The 20,122-nt window shown below is 49.3% G+C and overlaps 1 protein-coding gene across 17 annotated transcripts in view; it reads right to left on the reverse strand.

The window, feature by feature from the left end:
- The window catches only part of RBFOX2 (RNA binding fox-1 homolog 2), a 319,017-nt gene extending 298,964 nt beyond the window's left edge, over window positions 1–20,053 (reverse strand). For all 17 annotated transcript variants that reach the window (XM_051846012.2, XM_051846008.2, XM_051846011.2 and 14 more), the window contains exon 1: window positions 19,399–20,053. In XM_051846012.2, coding sequence (XP_051701972.1) covers window positions 19,399–19,584 — 186 coding nt within the window. In that variant the 5' untranslated portion in view covers window positions 19,585–20,053. The remainder of the gene's footprint in view (window positions 1–19,398) is intronic.
- Between the last annotated feature and the right edge of the window lie 69 nt (window positions 20,054–20,122).

The raw sequence follows: 20,122 nt of genomic DNA on the forward strand, positions 1-20,122 counted from the left end.
ATAAACATGTAATACCAAATTCAAAAGGTATACAATCAAAATGAAGTCTACACACCTATTCTTCCACCACTCAGTGCCCCTCGCCAGAGCAATCAGGGTTACTAGAGCTGGAGTTTCCCGAAAGACAGCCTAGTCTGCAGACATACGCCCTTTTCTTTTTTTTTTTTTTTTCCCTTAAGATTTGTTTATTTATTTGAAAGTCAGAGCTATAGAAAGAGAGGGACAGAGAGAGGTCTTCCATCAGCTGGTTCACTCCCCAGATGGCCACAACAGCCAAGGCTGGGCCAGGCCAAAGCCAGGAGCCCAGAGCTTCATCCAGCGTCTCCCACGTGGGTGCAGGAGCCCAGCAATTGGGCATCCTCCCCTGCTGTCCCAGGCGCATAAGCAGAGATGGAAGTGAAGCAGTCAAGAAGTGAACGGGCACCCATATGGGATGCCACGCATTGCAGGCAGTATCTTTACCTACTGTACGACAACACTGGCCTCTCTTTTCATTACATAACTCATAGCAAATCAAACATTCTTCTGCACACAGATTTTTACACTGACTACAGATCTGCTCATACAGACCAGAGCTGCCCCACTCCTCTTTAATGGCTACATGACACCCAGCGTGTGCAGGTACTTCAATGGCTACACGGCACCCAGTGTCTGCAGGTACTTCAACGGCCACACGACACCCAGTGTCTGCAGGTACTTTGTTTTACTGATGTGATTTCCTGCTGGAAAGCATTTTGGTTTTGTCCAACCTTCTATTAGGTCAAATAATGATGCAATGTATGGTTTTTGGTTTTGTTGTTGTTGTTGTTCTTGTTGTTCTTGTGACAGGCAGAGTGGACAGTGAGAGAGAGAGACAGAGAGAAAGGTCTTCCTTTTGCCGTTGGTTCACCCTCCAATGGCCGCCGCGGCCAGCGCGCTGCAGCCGGCGCACCACGCTGATCCAACGGCAGGAGCCAGGTGCTTCTCCTGGTCTCCCATGGGGTGCAGGGCCCAAGTACTCGGGCCATCCTCCACTGCACTCCCTGGCCACAGCAGAGAGCTGGCCTGGAAGAGGGACAACCGGGACAGAATCCGGTGCCCCGACCAGGACTAGAACCCGGTGTGCCGGCGCCACAAGGCGGAGGATTAGCCTAGTGAGCCACGGCGCCGGCCACAATGTAGATTCTTATACCCATATGCAGCAGTAACTGTAGGATAAAGTCCTACATGGAACTGCTGGGTCAAGCAATATGTTCATTTCACATTTAAACAGATATTGCTAAACTGTATTTTTTCACCTCTACAAGCAATATGAGAACCTACTTCTCTATTTAAGGCTCTTACCAATAAACTACACTATTAAATTTTCATTCTTTTTTGTTTTAAGATTTATTTATTTATTTAAAAGGCAGAATTTACAAAGAGAGGGAAAGACAAAGACAGAGATCTATCTGCTGGTTCATTCCCCAAACGGCTGCAATGGCCGGAGCTGGGCCGATCCGAAGCCAGGAGCCTCTTCTAGGTCTCTCACACGGGTGCAGGGGCCCAAGGCCTTGGCCATCTTCCACTGCTTTTCCAGGCACATTAGCAGGGAGCTGGATCAAAGGCAGAGCAGCCAGGACTCAAACAGGCACCCCACATGTGATACCAGTGTCACAGGCAGTAGCTTTACCTGCTATGCCACAATGCCACCCTAAATTTTCATTCTAATGTATAGTTTTTCCACAAATCTTTCCCAAAAAGCCTCAAATTCCACAAGAACACTGGTTTAACTCTGTAACTCCAGGGTCCAGCACATCCTATGTATTCAAATGTTGTTAGAAGAATGAATGACCAAGCAAAAGGTAAGGTTTACTTTGACTATCATAAACAAATATGCCTAAAACATTGGCAATTTTTCCCCTTTCAGAAGGGGTAGAAGAAAGAAAAGATGAATGGACTGATTGATCCTTCTGTAAAGCGATGTCTCCTGTATTAAAAGAAGTGAAAGGGCAGGTGTTGGGATGCAGCCGGTTAAGCCACCACTTGGAACACCCACATCCTATCAGAGCACCAGCTCACGACCCAGCGATTCCACTTCCTATCCAGCTCCCCCCCAGTGCACCTGGGAAATAGCACGTGAAGATTCAAGTACTTGAGTTCTCACCCCCAAGAGGGAAACCAAGATGGAATTCCAGGCTCCTGGTTTGAGCCTGGCCCAGCCCTAAGTTGTAGGCACTGGGGGAGTGAACCAGTGCATGGGTCATATCTGTATCTGTTTCTATTTCTCTCTCTCCCTCTCTCTGTGCCTTTCAAATAAATAAATATTTATGTATTTAAAAAAGAAAGAAAAGAGAACATCATTCGCATTCCTCAGGTCTGTACTTCTCATTCCCTGCACTGATATTCTTCCTCTCCCACACAACACTATTTCCCAAGGCCCATCTCTTCTAAGGTGAGGGCTACATCTCAAATGTGGGCCGCTTCCCTGGAGATGCTGACCAGACCTCCCCAACACTCTGGGAGCCCTGAAGCACTGCAGAAACCTGCGCCATTCCTGCTGCGAAGAACTCTAGCAGTCCAGCTCGTGCACGCGCACACACACCAGCTACCACCCCAGATCAGTGGCTCTTATCAGAAACACGAGTCACTCGAGCCACTGGCTAACCCATCTCTCGACTGCTAGGACAGGCGCTTTCTGCTATCGGGTTGCACAAATGCCTCGAAACCTTACACCAGCTGTGAAGGAGGAAGCAATAGGTGAAGCGGCATGGCATCTGGTGCCCCTGCCCTTCCATTCACTGCTTGGGGAATGCGTGCTAAACTGTGCAGCTCGGGCCTGGGCCACCCACTGGGAAGCCTTGGGACCAAAGCAACTGTGGACGGAGACTAGAATTAAGCGGAACTCAAAGTTCATCGAGAGTGGGGAGCCTGCCCCAAGGCCTCACTCTTCTCAGGACACCCAGCTGGGATGCCTCATCTGCCACAATGTCCTCCTGGAGACAAAGGTTGGCTACAGAAGCCAACTCTGAAAAGCATAACTTCAACAATCAGGCCTGAGCTTGAAATACATAATTCCATGTCTGAACCAGAATCCACTACCATCCAGCAAGCAAAAGAAAAATAGCCCTTGTCTGTGGAGCCACAGCTCTTACTTTCCAACCAGGCTCAGTCACAGACACCATACTCCACAGAAGAAGAGCACTCACTCTGTCCTGGGACCTCCCACTAGCACAGGGCCAGGCGGAGTGTAGCTCATCAGAGTGGCCAACCTGGGAACCCTTATCAGGAATTAAACCCTCCTTTCTCACAATTCAACACCAAACTTGGTTCACTGACAGCCTCCCAACAGCAGTGAGATTTGATCAGGACAAGCCCGGGCACTTGGGATCTATCTGGCAGACAAGATGTCGCACGGAATAAAATCACACTGTGGTTAGACGCCATGTGCACGCACTCCAGGCAGATCCTCAGCATCTTTGCTAAAGCAATGACAAATAAGATCTCGGACCCACAATGAGCCCTACTAGTGCAAAAAGACCAAAGAGCCAACTGGATAACTATCTTCTACTCGGACATCTTTAAAAAGTACCAGCAGCCAAGAATTTACAGGGTATTCATGTGAACACAGATGAGATTCCATGATTCCATAAAAATGCAGAATCGTACCACATGAGTCCTGTACCAATCAGACATCGTAACCACAGATTTTCAGACAGAATTATCTCAGTAGGACCACAACAGAATAATCTCAGTTTCAGAGAACTAATAGAAAAGAAAAGGGCCGGCACTGTGGTACAGTAGGTTAAGCCTCCGCCTATGGCGCCAGCATCCCATATGGGCACTGGCTGGAGTCCTGGCTGCTCCACTTCCGATCCAGCTCCCTGCAAAAAATCTGCAAAAGAAGGGAAAGATAGCCCAAGTGCTTGGACCCCTGCACCCACGTGGGAGACCCCGAAGAGACTCCTGGCTCCTGGCTTCGGATCAGCCTAGCCTTTGCAGCCATTTGGGGAGTGAACCAGCGGATCAAAGATCTTTATCTTTGTCTCTCCTTCTCTCTGTCTATAATTCTGCCTCTCAAATAAATATTTTAAAAAATAGAAAAATACACAAACTGATATGAAATGATCTCCAAACAGAAAAGAAAAGCAGGAGCTGAGGCTGGCACTGTGGTGCAGTGGGTTAAAGCCTCGGCCTGTAGTGTCACATTCCAAATGGGCGCCGGTTCAAGTTCCAGCTGCTCCACTTCTGATCCAGCTCTCTGCTATGGCCTCAGAGAGCAGTGGAAGATGGCCCACGTCCTTGGGTCACTGTACCACGTGGGGGACACGGAAAAGGCTCCTGGCTTCAGATCAGCTCAGCTCTGGCCATTGCAGTTATCTGGGGAGTGAACCAGCAGATGGAAGACCTCTTCCCCCCACCACCACCTCTGGCTCTACCTCTCTAACTCTTTCAAATAAATAATTTTTTTTTTTTTTTTTTTTTTTTAAAAAGAGCAGGGGCTGGCATTATGGTGCAGCAGGTTAAGCTGCCACCTGTGATGCTGGCATTCCAACATGGGCACTGGTTCTGAGTTCCAGCTGCTCCATTTCTTTTTTTTTTTTTTTTTTTTAAAGATCTATTTAAGAAAGTTACATAGAGTTACACAGTAAGAGAAAGAGAAGCAGAGAGAGAGAGAGAAAGTCTTCCATCGCTGGTTCACTCCTCAGTTGGCCACAATGGCTGGAGCCGCGCCAATCTGAAGACAGGAGCCAGGAGCTTCTGCTGGGTCACCCATGCGAGTGCAGGGGCCCTAGGACTTGAGCCATCTTCTAGTGCTTTCTCAGACCATAGTAGAGAGCTGGATCGGAAGTGGAGCAGCCGGGACTTGAACCAGCACCCATAAGGGATGCTGACACTGCAGGCGGAGCTTTACCCGCTATGCCACAGCACCAGCCCCATGCTCCATTTCTGATATAGCTCCCTGCTAACATACCTGGGAAAGCAGCGAAAGCATTTTGCATATTTTGATTCATTATATATTATAACATATTTTATTAAATGTATGTATTTTATTAATAATATATTCACATTAAATGCTTAATAAAACATATGTGGGGTGGGCTTTTGACCTGCCAGTTAAAGACATACCCACATCTCAGAGTACCCTGATTCAGCTACTGACTGTAGCTTCCTGCTAATGCACACCCTGGGAGACAGCAGTGACAGCTCAAGCAGTTGGGCCCCTGACACCCACATGGGAGACCGGGACTGAGTTCCCAGCTCCCGGCTTTAGCACCCCTGGCCACTGGAGGCTTCTGGAGAGTGAACAGCAGATGGGCGTGTTTTCTCTCTCTCTGTCTCTAATACAAATTTTTAAAAACAAATAAATTAAGAAGAAGAAAATAAACTATATAGAATAAACTCTCAGGAAAACAGAGCAGTAGAAAATAGTAAAATAAAAGGTTCTACTAAGCACTAAAGCCCAAACTTTGAGGTTACTGACTACCCGCACCAACTCTCCCTCTGAGACTGAGATACCTTGTCCATAAAGGTATGAAAAGTGGGAAGGAGAACCACCTACCTTTCAGGGAAACTGTAGGGAATACAAAAGGGCCCCTACAAACTATTAGGAACATAATATAAACTGAACTTGAATCACTGTGTTTCAAATTCGGAGATGGTAATTACAGAAAAGCAACAAAAATTATGAGGATTTCCAAAAACAGACTGCAGAAAGGCTGCTCCATTTTTTTAACAATCATTTACTAAGTTCTTATTACAAGATATCCTTGGTCCTCACAGAGGGAGCAAAGATATACAAACTGTTCTTGTCTTTAAGAAATTAAAAAGACTGGAGTACAAGAAAACAGAGCTGGTTAATAATAATAAATGCCTTTTACATACTGAACATCTACTATGTGCCAGGCCCCAAACTAATAAGCACACTCCACATCCTAATCTATGGTCTCACATTAACCCTACAGCCCATAGAGAGAAGCTGAGGCTCAGACAGGTTAAAAACAAATCAAGGTCACACAGCTGTGACACGGAAAAGCCCGGACTCCACCTCAGACCCGTCTGTCTGCAAGGCCAGTGTGTCTTTTATAATCCTGGAGTGGGGAAAACTTCTCTAAGCCTCGCACACACACAAACTTGCAAAAGCATTCATGAAAATTTCAACAGGCCCTATTACACTAAAAAAATCAACCTGTGACACAATAAATTTTAGAAAGATGAAGGAATCCATGGTGTATGCTAGTGGTCACGCACAACAGAAGGAGGGAGGAACACCACACGTTCACAACTGTGGTTCCTTGTCTGGTGAAGGGGTGGGGACATGGGAACAGGGTTGAGGCATCTCACTCAACACAGGTTTATGAATTTAGAGTCAGGAATTAACTCAGAGGTAGGAAACGGGTGCAAACCCTGGCTTGGTGAACTCATCTGGAAAATGCTGCACAGCTCTGTCTCCACCTCTCTCTGCAACTCTTTCAAATAAATAAAATAAATCTTAAAAAAAAAAAAAAAAAGAAAAGAAAAGAAAATGCTGCACAGTAGCACAGAGTCCCAGCATCTGCCTAAACAACTGTAGTGTGATAGTCTAGAACTGTTTGGTCCTGATTTCCAATTTTATTTGACCTTTTTATTTGGGGAAAGGGCGCAACAATACCTATTATCATTTCTCAAAAAGCAATCAATGGAATAGATCTTGCAACACTCAAGTTAAACAATCTCCTCACTTAAAACAGGATGCTTACCAGTCAAATGTTTTAGGTTTATGCAAGGCCTGGGATACTGTCAGCCAAGTATTTACCCTCTGCCTAAAACTAATATTGTAGAAAATAATCCACAGTGAAACTAAAACCCAAAAAGGGTAAATGATCACTACACCAAGTTCAAGTAAATCAAATCAGGGATTTTTAAAACATGCTTTCCAGGACTGAAAAGCAAAGCCCACAGGGTAACACTTATTCCAGACTACTAGCGAGAAATGCAAAGTAAGCATACGGGGAAACCTGTGCACGCTCACACAGATACAGGGCTATCTATTAATCACAGCGTTTTTATACAGCTGACAAACCACTAATGGTCCCTGATAAGCACCTTTCTGGAAAGCTGCTGCCGCATGCACATAACACGCTTTATTTACTGCTTAATTCTCAAAGTAGGCAATGCCAAGTTAACTGATCTCCAACATAAAACTCAGCCAGCTAAACGCCAAAATGTTGCAGCAAAAAAGATCTATTACGTATCACAAGAAGGAACTAATGAGGACAAAAGATGGGTCTCCAACGAATACTGAGCAGTAGCTGGGGACGGAGAGGAGGCACCCAACAGAAACAATTTCTAAACAGATAGAGAACTTGTGAATATGACCAGCATTACCTCAAAGTCTTGGATGATATCAAAAGTAGCTAAATCAGCTTATCAAGAGTCGTGAGTCACACTCCAGCTTCAAATTCAAAAACAACATACAAAACATGTAGTAAAATGTGCGAGCTTAACAAACGCAGACGTAGAAGAAATCGAAGCTTCCATGACAGTCATATAAGCATTTACTCTGCATTCCGGGCACAACCTCCCTCACAGAGCTGGCCAGCATGAGAACACCGTCACAGTTTCTAAACAAGTACCAACAACTCCCTATAAGCTTCGCCCAAGCTCCCACCATGACAAGCAGCCACCGTGGAGACTTCCTGAGGGTCCAACAAAGTCCATAAACCCACTGTGCCAGCCACTGACGGTGACAGTGATCCTGGAAGCTTGTCTGAGGTGAAAACCAATGAGTTCAGCTTTGTGGGTGCCAGGAGCCACCACAAAACATCTTCCAATGTTGCCAGTTTTTGCTCTGAAATCACACAATCCCACTGCCCCTCCCCTAGATGCCAGGAAACAGCAGGTGAAAGCTGTCAAAGGCACACATTCAGCCTGACGCGGGGCTGCGGTGCTCCCACAGATGCTGTCCGCAGAGGGGCAGCTACACCAGGATCCACAATCCCTGCCTTTCCCACAAATTTCTGTGAAGCACTGAGCTTTTCAGTATTTCACAGAAATTCTTCTTTACGAAAAAATGAGATAGAAAGAAAGAGACGGAGACGGGGCGGGGCGGGGGGGGAGGCAAACAAACCCAAAGCTGTGTGAATGCCCAGGAGAGGATGACCTATGAAACCAAGTCCCATGCAACAAGGGCTAACTATGCAGCTAGTCCAAGATAAATAGAGCAGGCCCATCAAGAAGTCCCGCTGACTTCCAGGAAAATACAACCAAAGTCCTCTTGTCTGAGGACATGCCACACACCCCTGGAATGAAGCCCTAAATGAAATCCACACAGGTCTGCTTTGGAAATCATTCTGAAGGACAGCAATTAATACCCACTCCTCCAAAGGGCAGCCAACTTGCAGAGGGAAAAAACTGCTCACAATAAAGCAACTGGAAGAACTTCCCATGAGCCTCTGTTCCAAAGTGTGCCAACTCAAGCAGTAGCTGGAGGCCACATTCAGACCCCACAGGCCCTGCCTACAGCTGTTGTACTAGAATGGCTTCTGTACCCACCCCAAGCCACAGAGCTCAGGGAGTCACACAGCCACCCTACCTCTCCGTCACAAATCATACTTTGCTTGTGATATTTCTAATTAGGATCCAAGAAAATGAATGCAGCCAGAAAGAACAATAAACAGTATGCCTCCTTAAAAACCACATGCCCGGAATATATATCCAATAGTTTGCAAAATCCTTTTCCCTCAACAAAGGAGAAACCAAGGAACCAGCCTTTGCATGGAGAAAATCCCACGCACGAGGGTGCTATCTGGGGACTTAGGTCCCTAAATACCCACGCATGATGGCTGAACACACCCAGGTGCAAGTCTAGCCCCCTAAGGCCTAGCTTCCACCCTTGAGAAAAGAGGTTCTTAAGCAGCTACTCAACCATTATCATTTGACAACTCAAGAATGTCACCTACTGCACAAGCAGTATTTACTGTGAACCCTCAGCTGAACCTTCTGGATGTCACATAGTGCGGGACACGTCAGAAGGAAGTTATAATATCCGCTGTTCTCTCTCCTTCCCTTCTTGAAACCTGCTTTACTCTTTCAGAATCTAGAAAGCCAAAAACACAACAGAGCTTAGCCATTCGCCCCACTAAACCAGCCAGGGAAGTTCGGCCCTACTAAGCCAGACCAGGATTATAAAGAAGCCCAAACCAGAAGCTGAAAGTGAAGGTGGAGGGAGCAGTGAGGGCCACAGAGAGAATTCTTGTAAAATACTTCTATGACTCCATCTCCAAGCTGAGGAGTAAAAGAACTGTATCAAAATCTCCTGATTCTCAAACATACCTGGGATGTGGGATCTGAAAAGTAGTGTGTATCTTTTTAAGTCCCTTAGCTTGGAATCTTCCCTAGATCCAAAACCAGGCTATCACAGCTCATGAAATCCACGAGTTGAGAAGGGAAAGGTTAAGGTCCATAGCTGATCAAATAAGCCCAGCCCCAAGTGGGTAAGGCAACTGCAACTCTCCAGAACCCCCGGGTAGCACTGCGAAAGGGCAGATCAACAGCTGACCTGGAACAGGTTGGCTCTAATTGCCCAGTACACTTCTCTGCTTCCTCCTTGTTACCTTAGCCACACCATCACAAAGGAGCCTTTTCACACATACACACGTGCACTCAATTAGTAACTGAGCACAGGAAACTAAGTATCAGGTTGCCATGCCCACCCAACACATTTGGCAGTTAAATTCCACCCCAGCTTCTGTCCTGGAGACCCCTCTCTCACCTTTAACCCCGATATCAATGGAAGGATCAGGTAACAGTCACATATCATACAACACCCAGGCTTCACATGAACTGGAAAGCAGCACGGGCCAGACCCCTCAGGGAAAATGTGGAGAAACATTAAAGCCATCTGGAGGCCCCAACTGAGAAGCAAGAAAGACAAAGTTCAATTCCACAAGAACCACACTGTTCTTCACTACTCAGGTGCAGGCACAGTGCTAACTCCTGGGGACCCCTGGAAGATCTCAGAGGGGCAGAGGAACCTTTGTTCTGACAAGGGCCATGTGGATATCTGTAACGTCATTCACGGGCCTTACAAAATGATCCACCTAAAAATTAGCCTGCTATGGATTTACTGAATGTCGAGTCCCATTGGTGGTTGCCTTCACAGGGCCTCATACGGCCCATGGGCCGGACACTCCCCACCCGGAAACAGTCCTATGGCTACAGACATGATGGTCTGGAAAACAGCACAGGTGTGAGAAGAGGTAGAGTTACGGAGAGAGAGGGAGAGACAAAGAGAAAGGTCTTCCGTCTGCTGGTTTACTCCCCAAATGGCCGCAACAGCCGAAGCTGGGTTGATTTGAAGCCAGGAGTTTCCTCTGGATCTCTCATGTGGGTGCAGGGGCTCAAACACTTGGGCCACCTTCTACTGCTTTCCCAGGCCATACCAGAGAGGAATCAATATCCAGGAGGAATCAATATCAAAACTGATAACTGACAATTGAGCCTTGCAACTGAGACAGCCCAAGACAGCACACCAGCGCATATTTAAAAAGACGCAGAGAGACTGGGGCCGGCACTGTGGCATAGCAGGTAAGGCTGCCGCCTGCAGTGCCGGCATCCCATATGGGCGCCAGTCCAAGTCCCGGCTGCTCCACTTCTGATCCAGCTCTCTGCTGTGGCCTGGGAAAGCAGTGGAACATGGCCCAAGTCCTTGGGCCCCTGCACTCACATGGGAGACCAGAATAAGATCCTGACTTCGGATTGGCCCAGTTCCAGCTGTTGCACGAACCAGCACATGGAAGATCTCTCTCTGCCTCTGCCTCTTTGTAACTGTGCCTTTCAAATAAATAATAAATCTTTAAGAACAAAAAAAGTAGGGTGGGGGAGATGGATGGAATTTGGGTAAAAAGCAACAAAAACAAGAGCACAGAGATAGGAATTAGCCTATATTGCACACAATGCCCAGGGAACTACAAGTCCTTTGGAGGCCAGCACTGTGGCACAGCAGACTGAGTGGCCACTTGTGACTCAGGCATCCCGTATGAGCTACGATTCGAGTCCCAACTGCTCCACTTCTGATCCAGCCCCCTGCTAATGGCTTGGGAAAGCAGCAGCAGATGGCCCAAGTGCACACCCTGTCACCCATGTGGGAGACCCAGATGGAGTTCCTGGCTCCCAGCTTCTGCCTGGCCTGGCTGGTGCGGCCATTTGGGTGAATGAACCAATCTCTCTCTCTCTCTCTCTCCCTCCCTCCCTCCCTCCCTCCCTCCCTCCCTCCACCTTTCAAATAAATAAATCTTTAAAAAGGGAGAGAAAGAAAGAAAGAAAAGAAGCTACAAGCCCCTGAACATGGACTTCAAAGTGGAGCACACAAAAAGGGCTAGAAAGGTACGCAGAAGTCAGCCCAGAAGGACCTGCAAGGTCAAACTGAAGAATGGACTTTATCCTGGGGCCAGTGCTGTGGCGTAGTAGGCTAAGCCTCCGCCTGCAGCACCAGCATCCCATATGTGCGCCGGTTCTAGTCCTGCCTGCTCCTTTTCCTGATCCAGCTCTCTGGTATGGCCTGGGAAAGCAGTAGAAGGTGGCCCAAGTGTTTGAGCCCCTGCACCCACATGAGAGATCCAGAGGAAACTCCTGGCTTCAAATCAACCCAGCTCCGGCTGTTGCAGCCATTTGGGGAGTAAACCAGCAGACGGAAGACCTTTCTCTTTGTCTCTCCCTCTCTGTCCGTAACTCTACCTCTCAATAAATAAAATCTTTAAAAATAAATAAATAAAAAGAATGGGCTTTAGCCTGCAGCCAAGTACAAGTTCTCACAAGATTTTTGGCAACAGGAACAGTCAAACTCTCTGTCTCAGAGAGATTACTGTTGGTATTCTGGAGGGTGAGTGTGAAGACACTAAAGAGACACTGAAAAGAGACAACGCACAGGCATTCCAGCTCAATTCCTATGAGCCAAAATGAGAACAGAAAGTGCCAACTATGTGACGTAACATATTTAACCAACACATCTTACGAAATTTGAAACACAACAATGTCACTGCTCCTGCATCCCAGCCAGTGACCCTGTCACCCAGTGGAGGTCCCCTGAGCTCCCTGAAATGTCCGTATCTCCTACACCAGTACTGTGATGCTTCAGTAGCCACTCACTCTTTAGCAAAGAATGCAATGTCTCCTCTTCCTGTAGCAAAAGAGCCCACAATGACCAGGCACCCCCCCAGACGATGGCAAACGAGGTTTCTCCACTTAACACACTGCTGTCCCCAGTCCTACCCAACTCTGGCACTTAATCAGAAGCATGGTTAACACTCCATGCTGACCAGGAAGCAGGAACTTAGTGTTGTGTGGAGGATACGTGGAAAGCAAGAAACACGCATTTAGTGCTGGTTCCATGATAGGCACTTGAAATAATCTCAAGGTACTCATTACGGTAGCTCATGAGAGTATGCATTAGTTTTCCCAGCTCACAAACAGATGTGCGAGCAGGAACTCAGAAATGTTCAAGGTCCTGCCAAAGGCCATTTCACTGGTAAGGAGAAGAATCAGAATTCAAACCCAAATGTGACAAACCCTAAATGTATTTCTTCTCTACACCATACATTAAGTACAAGGATCTTCAAAAAGTTTATGGAAAACACACATTATCTTTTATTTGCATTTTCTATTAAATTTTGGAAGTACCTCACCTCCAATATATGAATAACAAATATACTCAAATATTAACGTTGGTAATAACAGTAATAACAATATCTCCTCTTTAAAAATGGGGGGGGGGGCAGGCACAGCACTGTGGCATAGCAGGTAAAGCCACTGCCTGCAGTGCCAGCATCCCATATGGGCGCCAATTCAAGTCCCGGCTTCTCCACTTCCAATCCAGCTCTCTGCTATGGCCTGGGAAAGCAGTAGAGGATGGCTCAAGTCCTTGGGCCCCTGCACCCATGTGGGAGACCCAGAGGAAGCTCCTGGCTCCTGGCTTCAGATCGACCCAGCTCTGGCCATTGTGGCCATTGGGGAATCAACCAGCGGATGGAAGATCTTTCTCTCTCTCTCTCTCTGCCTCTCTCTAACTCTGTAACTCTGTCTTTCAAATAAATATATAAATCTTAAAAAAAAAAAAAAAAGGCCATCTCTATTTCACAGTCTCAGATCATCGAGAGACATCAGTCACAACTGGGTGACCCCAGCTGGAATCTCCAAATCCTGCTAAAGAAGGCCACTCCGCGCACTGGTGACCAAAAACTGTTCAGACTCAAATAATCCAAGCAACCTGACTGTCCTCCAGATAAATATGTCAGATCTGCAGACACTCCCCTCAGAGCCCCTAAGATAATATCTGGAAATACTCATGGCTGACTGTTGGCCAGCTCTCCCTCCCCTGAGTCAGTGATGCCCAAGATATTTTACCCACCCAAATTACAGAAATATGTCCAGCATCCACATGGCAGTTCTGATCCGATTTGTCCCAATCCTGGCTCAAGCAGCTTTGCACTGCCCTCCTAACTAGATCAGCGCCAGCCAATGGGTTTACTCGAGCTGATCTGTGATGGATTAGATACTGAAACCCTAGCCATGTAAGCTGCCTGCCTGCACTGGGACCGCAGGGGAGAAGAATAGGAAACTCAATACTCCTAGGGGCCACCCAAAACACCACACGCACTCGCCGTCCCTCGCCCATCTGTCGGCTCATGCTCCAGTTACCGCTGGTCCTCCCATCAGCTCTCCGGCTCCTCCCGCCTGCCTTGGCAGGGCGTGCACATCTGCCCCGAACGAAGACGCTCACCATGCTCACCGACGTGCATCCACAAAAACGCGGACAAATCCACTGACTACGATGACTGCCTCTACTGCTTCTACAAATTAACAAAGTCCAACATCCAACTGAAGGCTGAAAGACGGCAAACTAGAGACTCAGTCCCACAGCCGTGTTTACGCAAAGTGGTATGCTGCACTTCTTCCTCCCAGCCCTGTAGTCTCGAGGTCTGTCTGCGCCAGTCTGCTTTATAACAAAATGAAAAGCTAAATCTCTGGTAAGCTTCTGTTGTGTTCACATGTCAGTGTGATAGAGGGAAAAGATGACAAGGTGGCTACAAGAAGGGAGAGGGAGTGGAGACAAATTTAACCCTGGCGTATCCCTTGAGTCACCCTGAAGAGTAATTCTAGTTTGAAATCAGATCTTTCTGCTTCTCACATACATTCCCAGTTTTACATTCACGGGCTTCCTTGAAAGGCCTGAGAGAAGTAATTCTGATGTGACTGGGCCTCAGTTACCCCATCTACAATACTCACCACTCTGGGAGTGTTCCGTCCTCTTAAAATTCCTAAGTTGAAGCCCCACAGCCCAGTGTGATAGTAATGGAGGTGGGAGCTTTGGCGAAGATAATCAGATTTAGATGAGGGTCATGAAGATGGAGTTACACTCTTACAAGTAGAGGAACAAGGTTCTCTCCCTCTCTCTCCCTCCCCTCCCCCAACCCCAGGAACATGCACACAGCCAGGAGGCAGCTGTCTACAAGCCAGGAAAGAGGCCACCACCAGACACCAAATCTGCCGGTAGACAGCCTCCAGACGGTGAGAGAGAAATGTCTGTTGTCTGAGCCACCCAGTTATGGTGTTCTGCTGTGGCAGCTCGAGAACAAGACAATAAAAATGAAAACTTCAGTAATCTTAGTGAGACTTTTTTTTAATGAAATTGCTTTTAAGGAAATGACATTATTTTTATAATTCTACTCAAATGGCAGCACCATGCTCACTTGTGGTACCAAATACCCAAGACATCCACCTAGGGGAAAATAAACCCAGCAACAGGGAAGTGGGAAGACGATACTTTCAGCACATACAGCGCCCACAAGGCAACTACAGCGCACCCAAGCCCCTCCTGAGCCCAGGAAGGCGTCCTCCTACTACCAGAGTCACCTGCTAAGGTGAACAATGGCGGAACCCACTCCGCCTAACCCGTCTGTGACTCTAGGGGCTGAAGCAATCACCCAGCTATCTCATCATCACTCACCAACCTCTCACGCCATAGTCACGCTGAAAGCTACAACAATTGAGGTACATCCTACACAGCAGCCAAATTCCTAGAAAGTGGCACAGAAACAGAATTTCTAATTCTAATTGTTTATACCCACTGGAGAAGCTGGCCAAGGGACTTCAGTCCCCAGCACACTTTACAGAGCCTGAGCTTCACACGGATCCGCCTTGTTTAACCTACAATGAACCTCTAATATCCATACATGTAACTAACTCAACTTCCCACCAAGTTAGACTACATTACTTCTCAGCTAACTGCGCCTCTCAAACTGCATTTCAACTTCCAACTTGAATTTGTTTCTTCCCTCTTCTCCTAACGTTTCTCCTAGAACCGTGCTGACTCTTCCTCCCCCTAAGGAAGCTTCTGTATAATGCCAACCCCTCCCCTCTCCCCTAGGGCCCCTTCTGAGCAGCGGGATTATAACGCAAACACCAGGGGCTCTCCAGTGCCCTAAGCTACACTCTGGAAAGTAATAATTTACTCCAAAAGCTTAGAGGCTACAACTCAACAGGGTTCAGCTTTGGAATATGAGGCTTAGAGCTGAAACTCTATTAACTAAGTAGCCTTGGGAAATTAACCCCAGCAAATGACTTTATTCTGTAAAAAGGGGTTAATCCTTTGATACCCACAGGGATTGGGGAATTCTGTCAGTACATTCTCCCCAGAATTTAATGATTTTTTTAATCCTTTAATATTTAACAGGCACTGAGCACTTACCAAGCACCCAAACCTGTTAGGTGTTATGAAGATAAACACAAAGCTCCTGTCTCTCTTTTTCTTTTATTTTTATTTATTCGAAAGAGAAAAGAGATTTTCCAACTTCGGTTTACTCTCCCAAACCCCTGCAACAGCCCAGGCTGGGCCAGACCAAAGCCAGGAGCCCGGAAATCCATCTGGGTCTCCCACAAGGCCCCAAGGACTTGAGCTACCACCTGCTACCTCCCAGGAAGCGTTAGCAAGAAGCTGTACAAAAAAGCATGGAGTAGGGGCCGGTGCTGTGGCACAGCAGGTAAAGCCACCGCCTGCAGTGCCAGCATCCCACATGGGTGCCAGTCCGAGTCCCAGCTGCTCTACTTCCAATCCAGCTCTCTGCTGTGGCCTGGGAAAGCAGTGGAAGATGGCCCAAGTCCTGGCTCCCAGCTTCAGATCAGCTCAGCTCTAGACGCTGCGGCCAACTGGGGAGTGAAACAGCAGATGGAAGACCTCTCTCTCTCTCTCTCTTAAAAAAAAAAAAAAAAAAAAAAAAAAAAGCATGGAGTAGCCAGGACTAGAACCAGGTACTCTGATATGGAATGGAGGCGTCCTAAGCGGCACCACAACACCCACCCCGAAGTTCCCATGTTTTAGGAGCTTATAATCTTACTAGGGAAAGAAAGATAATAAAACAAGGAATAACACAAGATCATGCACAGATAAGCACAGCATACCAGGAGACAAGTGCAGAGTCTGACTGCTACTAATTAAGTGGGCAGGAGAAGCCTCACAGGAGCTATGACCTCAGAAAAACTCCACTTGTATTAAGATATAAGAAAAAAACGAGTGCTTTAAGACAAATCCACATACCAAAGACTGGCTGCACTAAGATTTATAAAGCGTGTATTTGCATAGGGCCCACAAACGTTTCTAAAGGGCTGATACCATCTGCGACCACTCCAGCTGCACTCCTGTCTCCAATGTGCCAGGCACGCTTCCTTCTCAATGCCTCCGCACCCACGGGGCCTGGCCTCACCCCTTCCCTCAAACACCTGAAAGGCTCAATGCCTGGCTTCACCCCAAGGGCACCTACCAGAGAGGCCTTCCGGACCTCTTCATTCTCCATCTCCCTGCTTCCTTGTGCTTCTTAGCCTTACCATCTTCTAGTAAATAATAGGTGCCCACCTGCTTATGAAATGTCTCTTCCCATTAGAATATCAGTTGCATGAGACCAAGGTCTGGCTTTGGTTCACTACTATATCTCCTAGGGTTAAAATGCTACCAGGTAGGGGCCGGCACTGTGGCACGGCGGGTAAAGCCGCCACCAGCGATGCTGATATCCCACATGGGCCCGGGGTTTGAGTCCCGGCTGCTGCCCAATCCAGCTCCCTTCTAATGTGCCTGAGAAAGCAGCGGAAGATGGCCCAAGACTTCGGGCCCCTGCCACTCATGTAGGAGACCCAAAAGAAACTCCCGGCTTCTGTCTTCAGTCTAGCCCAGCTCCCACTGTTGCAGCCATTTGGGAAGTGAAACAGCGGATGGAAGATTTTCTCTCTCTGCTTCTCCCTCCAAGTCTGCCTTTCAAATAAATACATAAATCTCAAAAAAAAAAAAAAAAAGAAAAAAGAAACCTGACAGGCATGCAACAGCTGTTCAATAAAGATTAGTTACAAGAGTAAAGGAACACTGAATTTATAGACACACACACACACAGTTTCTTTCACCAATTTGTCTCCACACCTTAACTGTGCGTACCTTAAGGACAGGGAATCTGACTTACATGTTTCCAGAAATCACCTTGTACAAATACTTTATTGCACAAGCAGGGAAACAAAAGCCCCAAAATAAGAGGTTTCCCTAAACCCATACAGCAGTCTGGCAGAATCAATGACCGGAACACCGGCGTGCCACGGTGTGCCAGACCTCCAACCTGCCAATGTATAAAGTGAGAAGAGTATTCTCCGTGCCAGTTCCAGGTTGCCCATCTGCACCCACACTCATCCACGCCTTCCTCTGCACACCCCCACCCCGCGAAGTCCCCAGACGCTGCTCTATACCCAAATACCACTGCTCTTGGTTTGAAGGCAACAAGCAAATAATGGACCCCAGGTCCAACCGTGCCAACTACGACTGAACACACACACACACACAGAGCACAGGCACACACTAACAGCACCTCGCCCAGTCTTCCCTCCTTCCATCCAGTGGCAACCCACCCGCACCTGAAGTCTCCTGGTATGCCTCTCTATTTTCCATGGCCATGAGTTTTACTCCTCCTTGCCAGAGTTCTAATGGAGAATGGAAGCAGGCAAAGAAAAGAATTCAAAAATAAACAGCAAGAGGGTCACGTTACCCAAACCAACATTGGTAACAGGACAGACTCCACAACGGACAGGGAGAGGTGCAGGGCACGCACACCGGGCTTAAGCAGAGCTCGGGCTCCAACACAGGAAGTCAGGCAGAGCCTCGCCGAGCAGGGAGGGAGCACAGGAAGTCTTCTAGCACAGCAGAGATTTCCAAGAGTTGGTGGAATGGAGACAGCCCAGGAACAGGAATCAGAAGGCCACACTGCTGGTTCTAGACTCCCGGCCGCTACTGGGCGAGAGGCAGGCAGATGGTCGTCCTGGGACTGCGACTCCCCCTCTATAAAACGAGGTAGTTAAAAACATGCAGGGGCTTCAATACCCACCAAAAAAAAAAAACCACTGATTCTCCTCCAGCAAAAAGTGCATATCAACTATTCTGCTTAAAAATCTTCCAAGTCTATCCAGGTTAACAGCCCCTGGAAAAGATGTCACCTCTGGTCCCTCTCCTCCTAACGTTCTATGATTCCAAGAGAATCAGATGTCAAAATAACGGGTGGCAGGCCAGTCCCACTCACCTGTTCATAGCAAGCATGCCCGAACAGAGACCAAATCCTAAAACCTACCAAACTCAGCTGGCGCCATCCACACCTCTCCCACTCACGACTCAAATCGGCCCGCTTATCCTTGGGTCCACAAGCCAGAATCCAGGCTTCTAAGAAGCCCATAAATTCCCTTTGATACCCCAGGACAATGAAGAGAGAGCTATACGGTGCCCTAACCATGTTAAGTACAGGAGAGACCTGTCCCGTGTCTCTCTTCAAACTCAACCGCACGAGCCGCAAAGTGAAGAGGCTGAGCACCCCAGTGCCCACGCCACCCCGCGGTCTCCCCGCGCCTCCCACTCACTGGGGAACTGATTGAACCCACAACCCAAGCCACATCCCCTTTGGGCTCTCTCGAGGAGTTTCTTCGCTTTTCGCTTCTCTCGTCCACACGCCGCTCCCCTACCCCAGCCCAGGGTGTGCGAGGGCCGCCAAAAAGGCACTCCTCCTCCTCGAGAGGCTCCCACCACGGCCCCCTCGCCCCCCACTCAGCCCCGCGGCTCTCCGGGCCAACCCCACACCCAGGACTTCCCAGCTTCCACTCCACCCTCGGAAGCCAAGGCAGGGTTTGAAGACGTGGACTCCAACCCGCCCAGGGTCGACTCCCCCCAAAAGCCTCATCGACGCAGGACCCTCCCGAGCACCCCGGGATCCTGCCGTACCCGAGCTCGCCCCAGCTTCCAAGAAGGCCCCGGCCCGCCCCTGCCCACCTCCCCCCGGGACCCCGCGGAGCCCTCCCCCTCTCCAAGCCCCGGAGCCCGGGCCGCCCCCCCCGCCAGGCACGTTCCGCACCCCCGCGATAACGGGGCGCCCCGAGCCGCGCGGTCACCTGCATCCCGCCGCCGCCGTCGGCCGCCGCCTCCTCGGTGCGCGGCCGCTTGCTCAGGCCGGGTTCGGCTCCGTCTCCTCCCGCTCCGGGCACCGGCAGCTCCAGCTCCGACTCCCGCTTCATGCCCCGGGCAGTGGCGCCGGGCCCGAGCTGAGACGGCTGCTGCGGCTGGGCGCCTTCCGCCATCCGCCCGCGCCCCCCTCGCCTCCGGGAGCCGGGCGACCTGCGACAGGCCACCTCCCCCTGGGCCTCGGCCCCGACTGTCGCGACAGGCGGGTGCGCGCCTGCCCCCGCCCCCCGCGTGCGTGCGTGCGTGCGCGCGCGCGGGCCCGGCGCCCCTCCGCGGCTGGCTCGCGCCCGCCGCTCCTCGGGGTCGTCGGCGTGGGGCCGCCGGCGGCTCGCGACGGGCCCTCGCTCGCGCCCCGGCACGCACACGCGACGCCCGGCCGGCCCGCCGCGCCGCGCCGCCTCTGGCGCCCCCGGAGCTCGGCCGCTGGCCCGCGCTCGGCCGCTCGCACTCTCCCTCACCGCACGCCGGCCGAGGGAGGAAGGGGGCGGTCCGGCTCCCGAGGCGTGGGGAGGGCTGTTTATTTGGGGGGGGGAGAGGAGGGGCGCGAGGCTGGGACGAGCTGACTGGCCGGGATCCTCCGACCCGCCACTGTGGCAGCGCCGGGAAGGCGGGGAGAGAGAAAGAGGGAAGGAGGGACCGGGATGGACGACTCCC

This window comes from Oryctolagus cuniculus, chromosome 11 (assembly GCF_964237555.1).
Source record: "Oryctolagus cuniculus chromosome 11, mOryCun1.1, whole genome shotgun sequence".
Lineage (NCBI taxonomy): Eukaryota > Metazoa > Chordata > Mammalia > Lagomorpha > Leporidae > Oryctolagus > Oryctolagus cuniculus.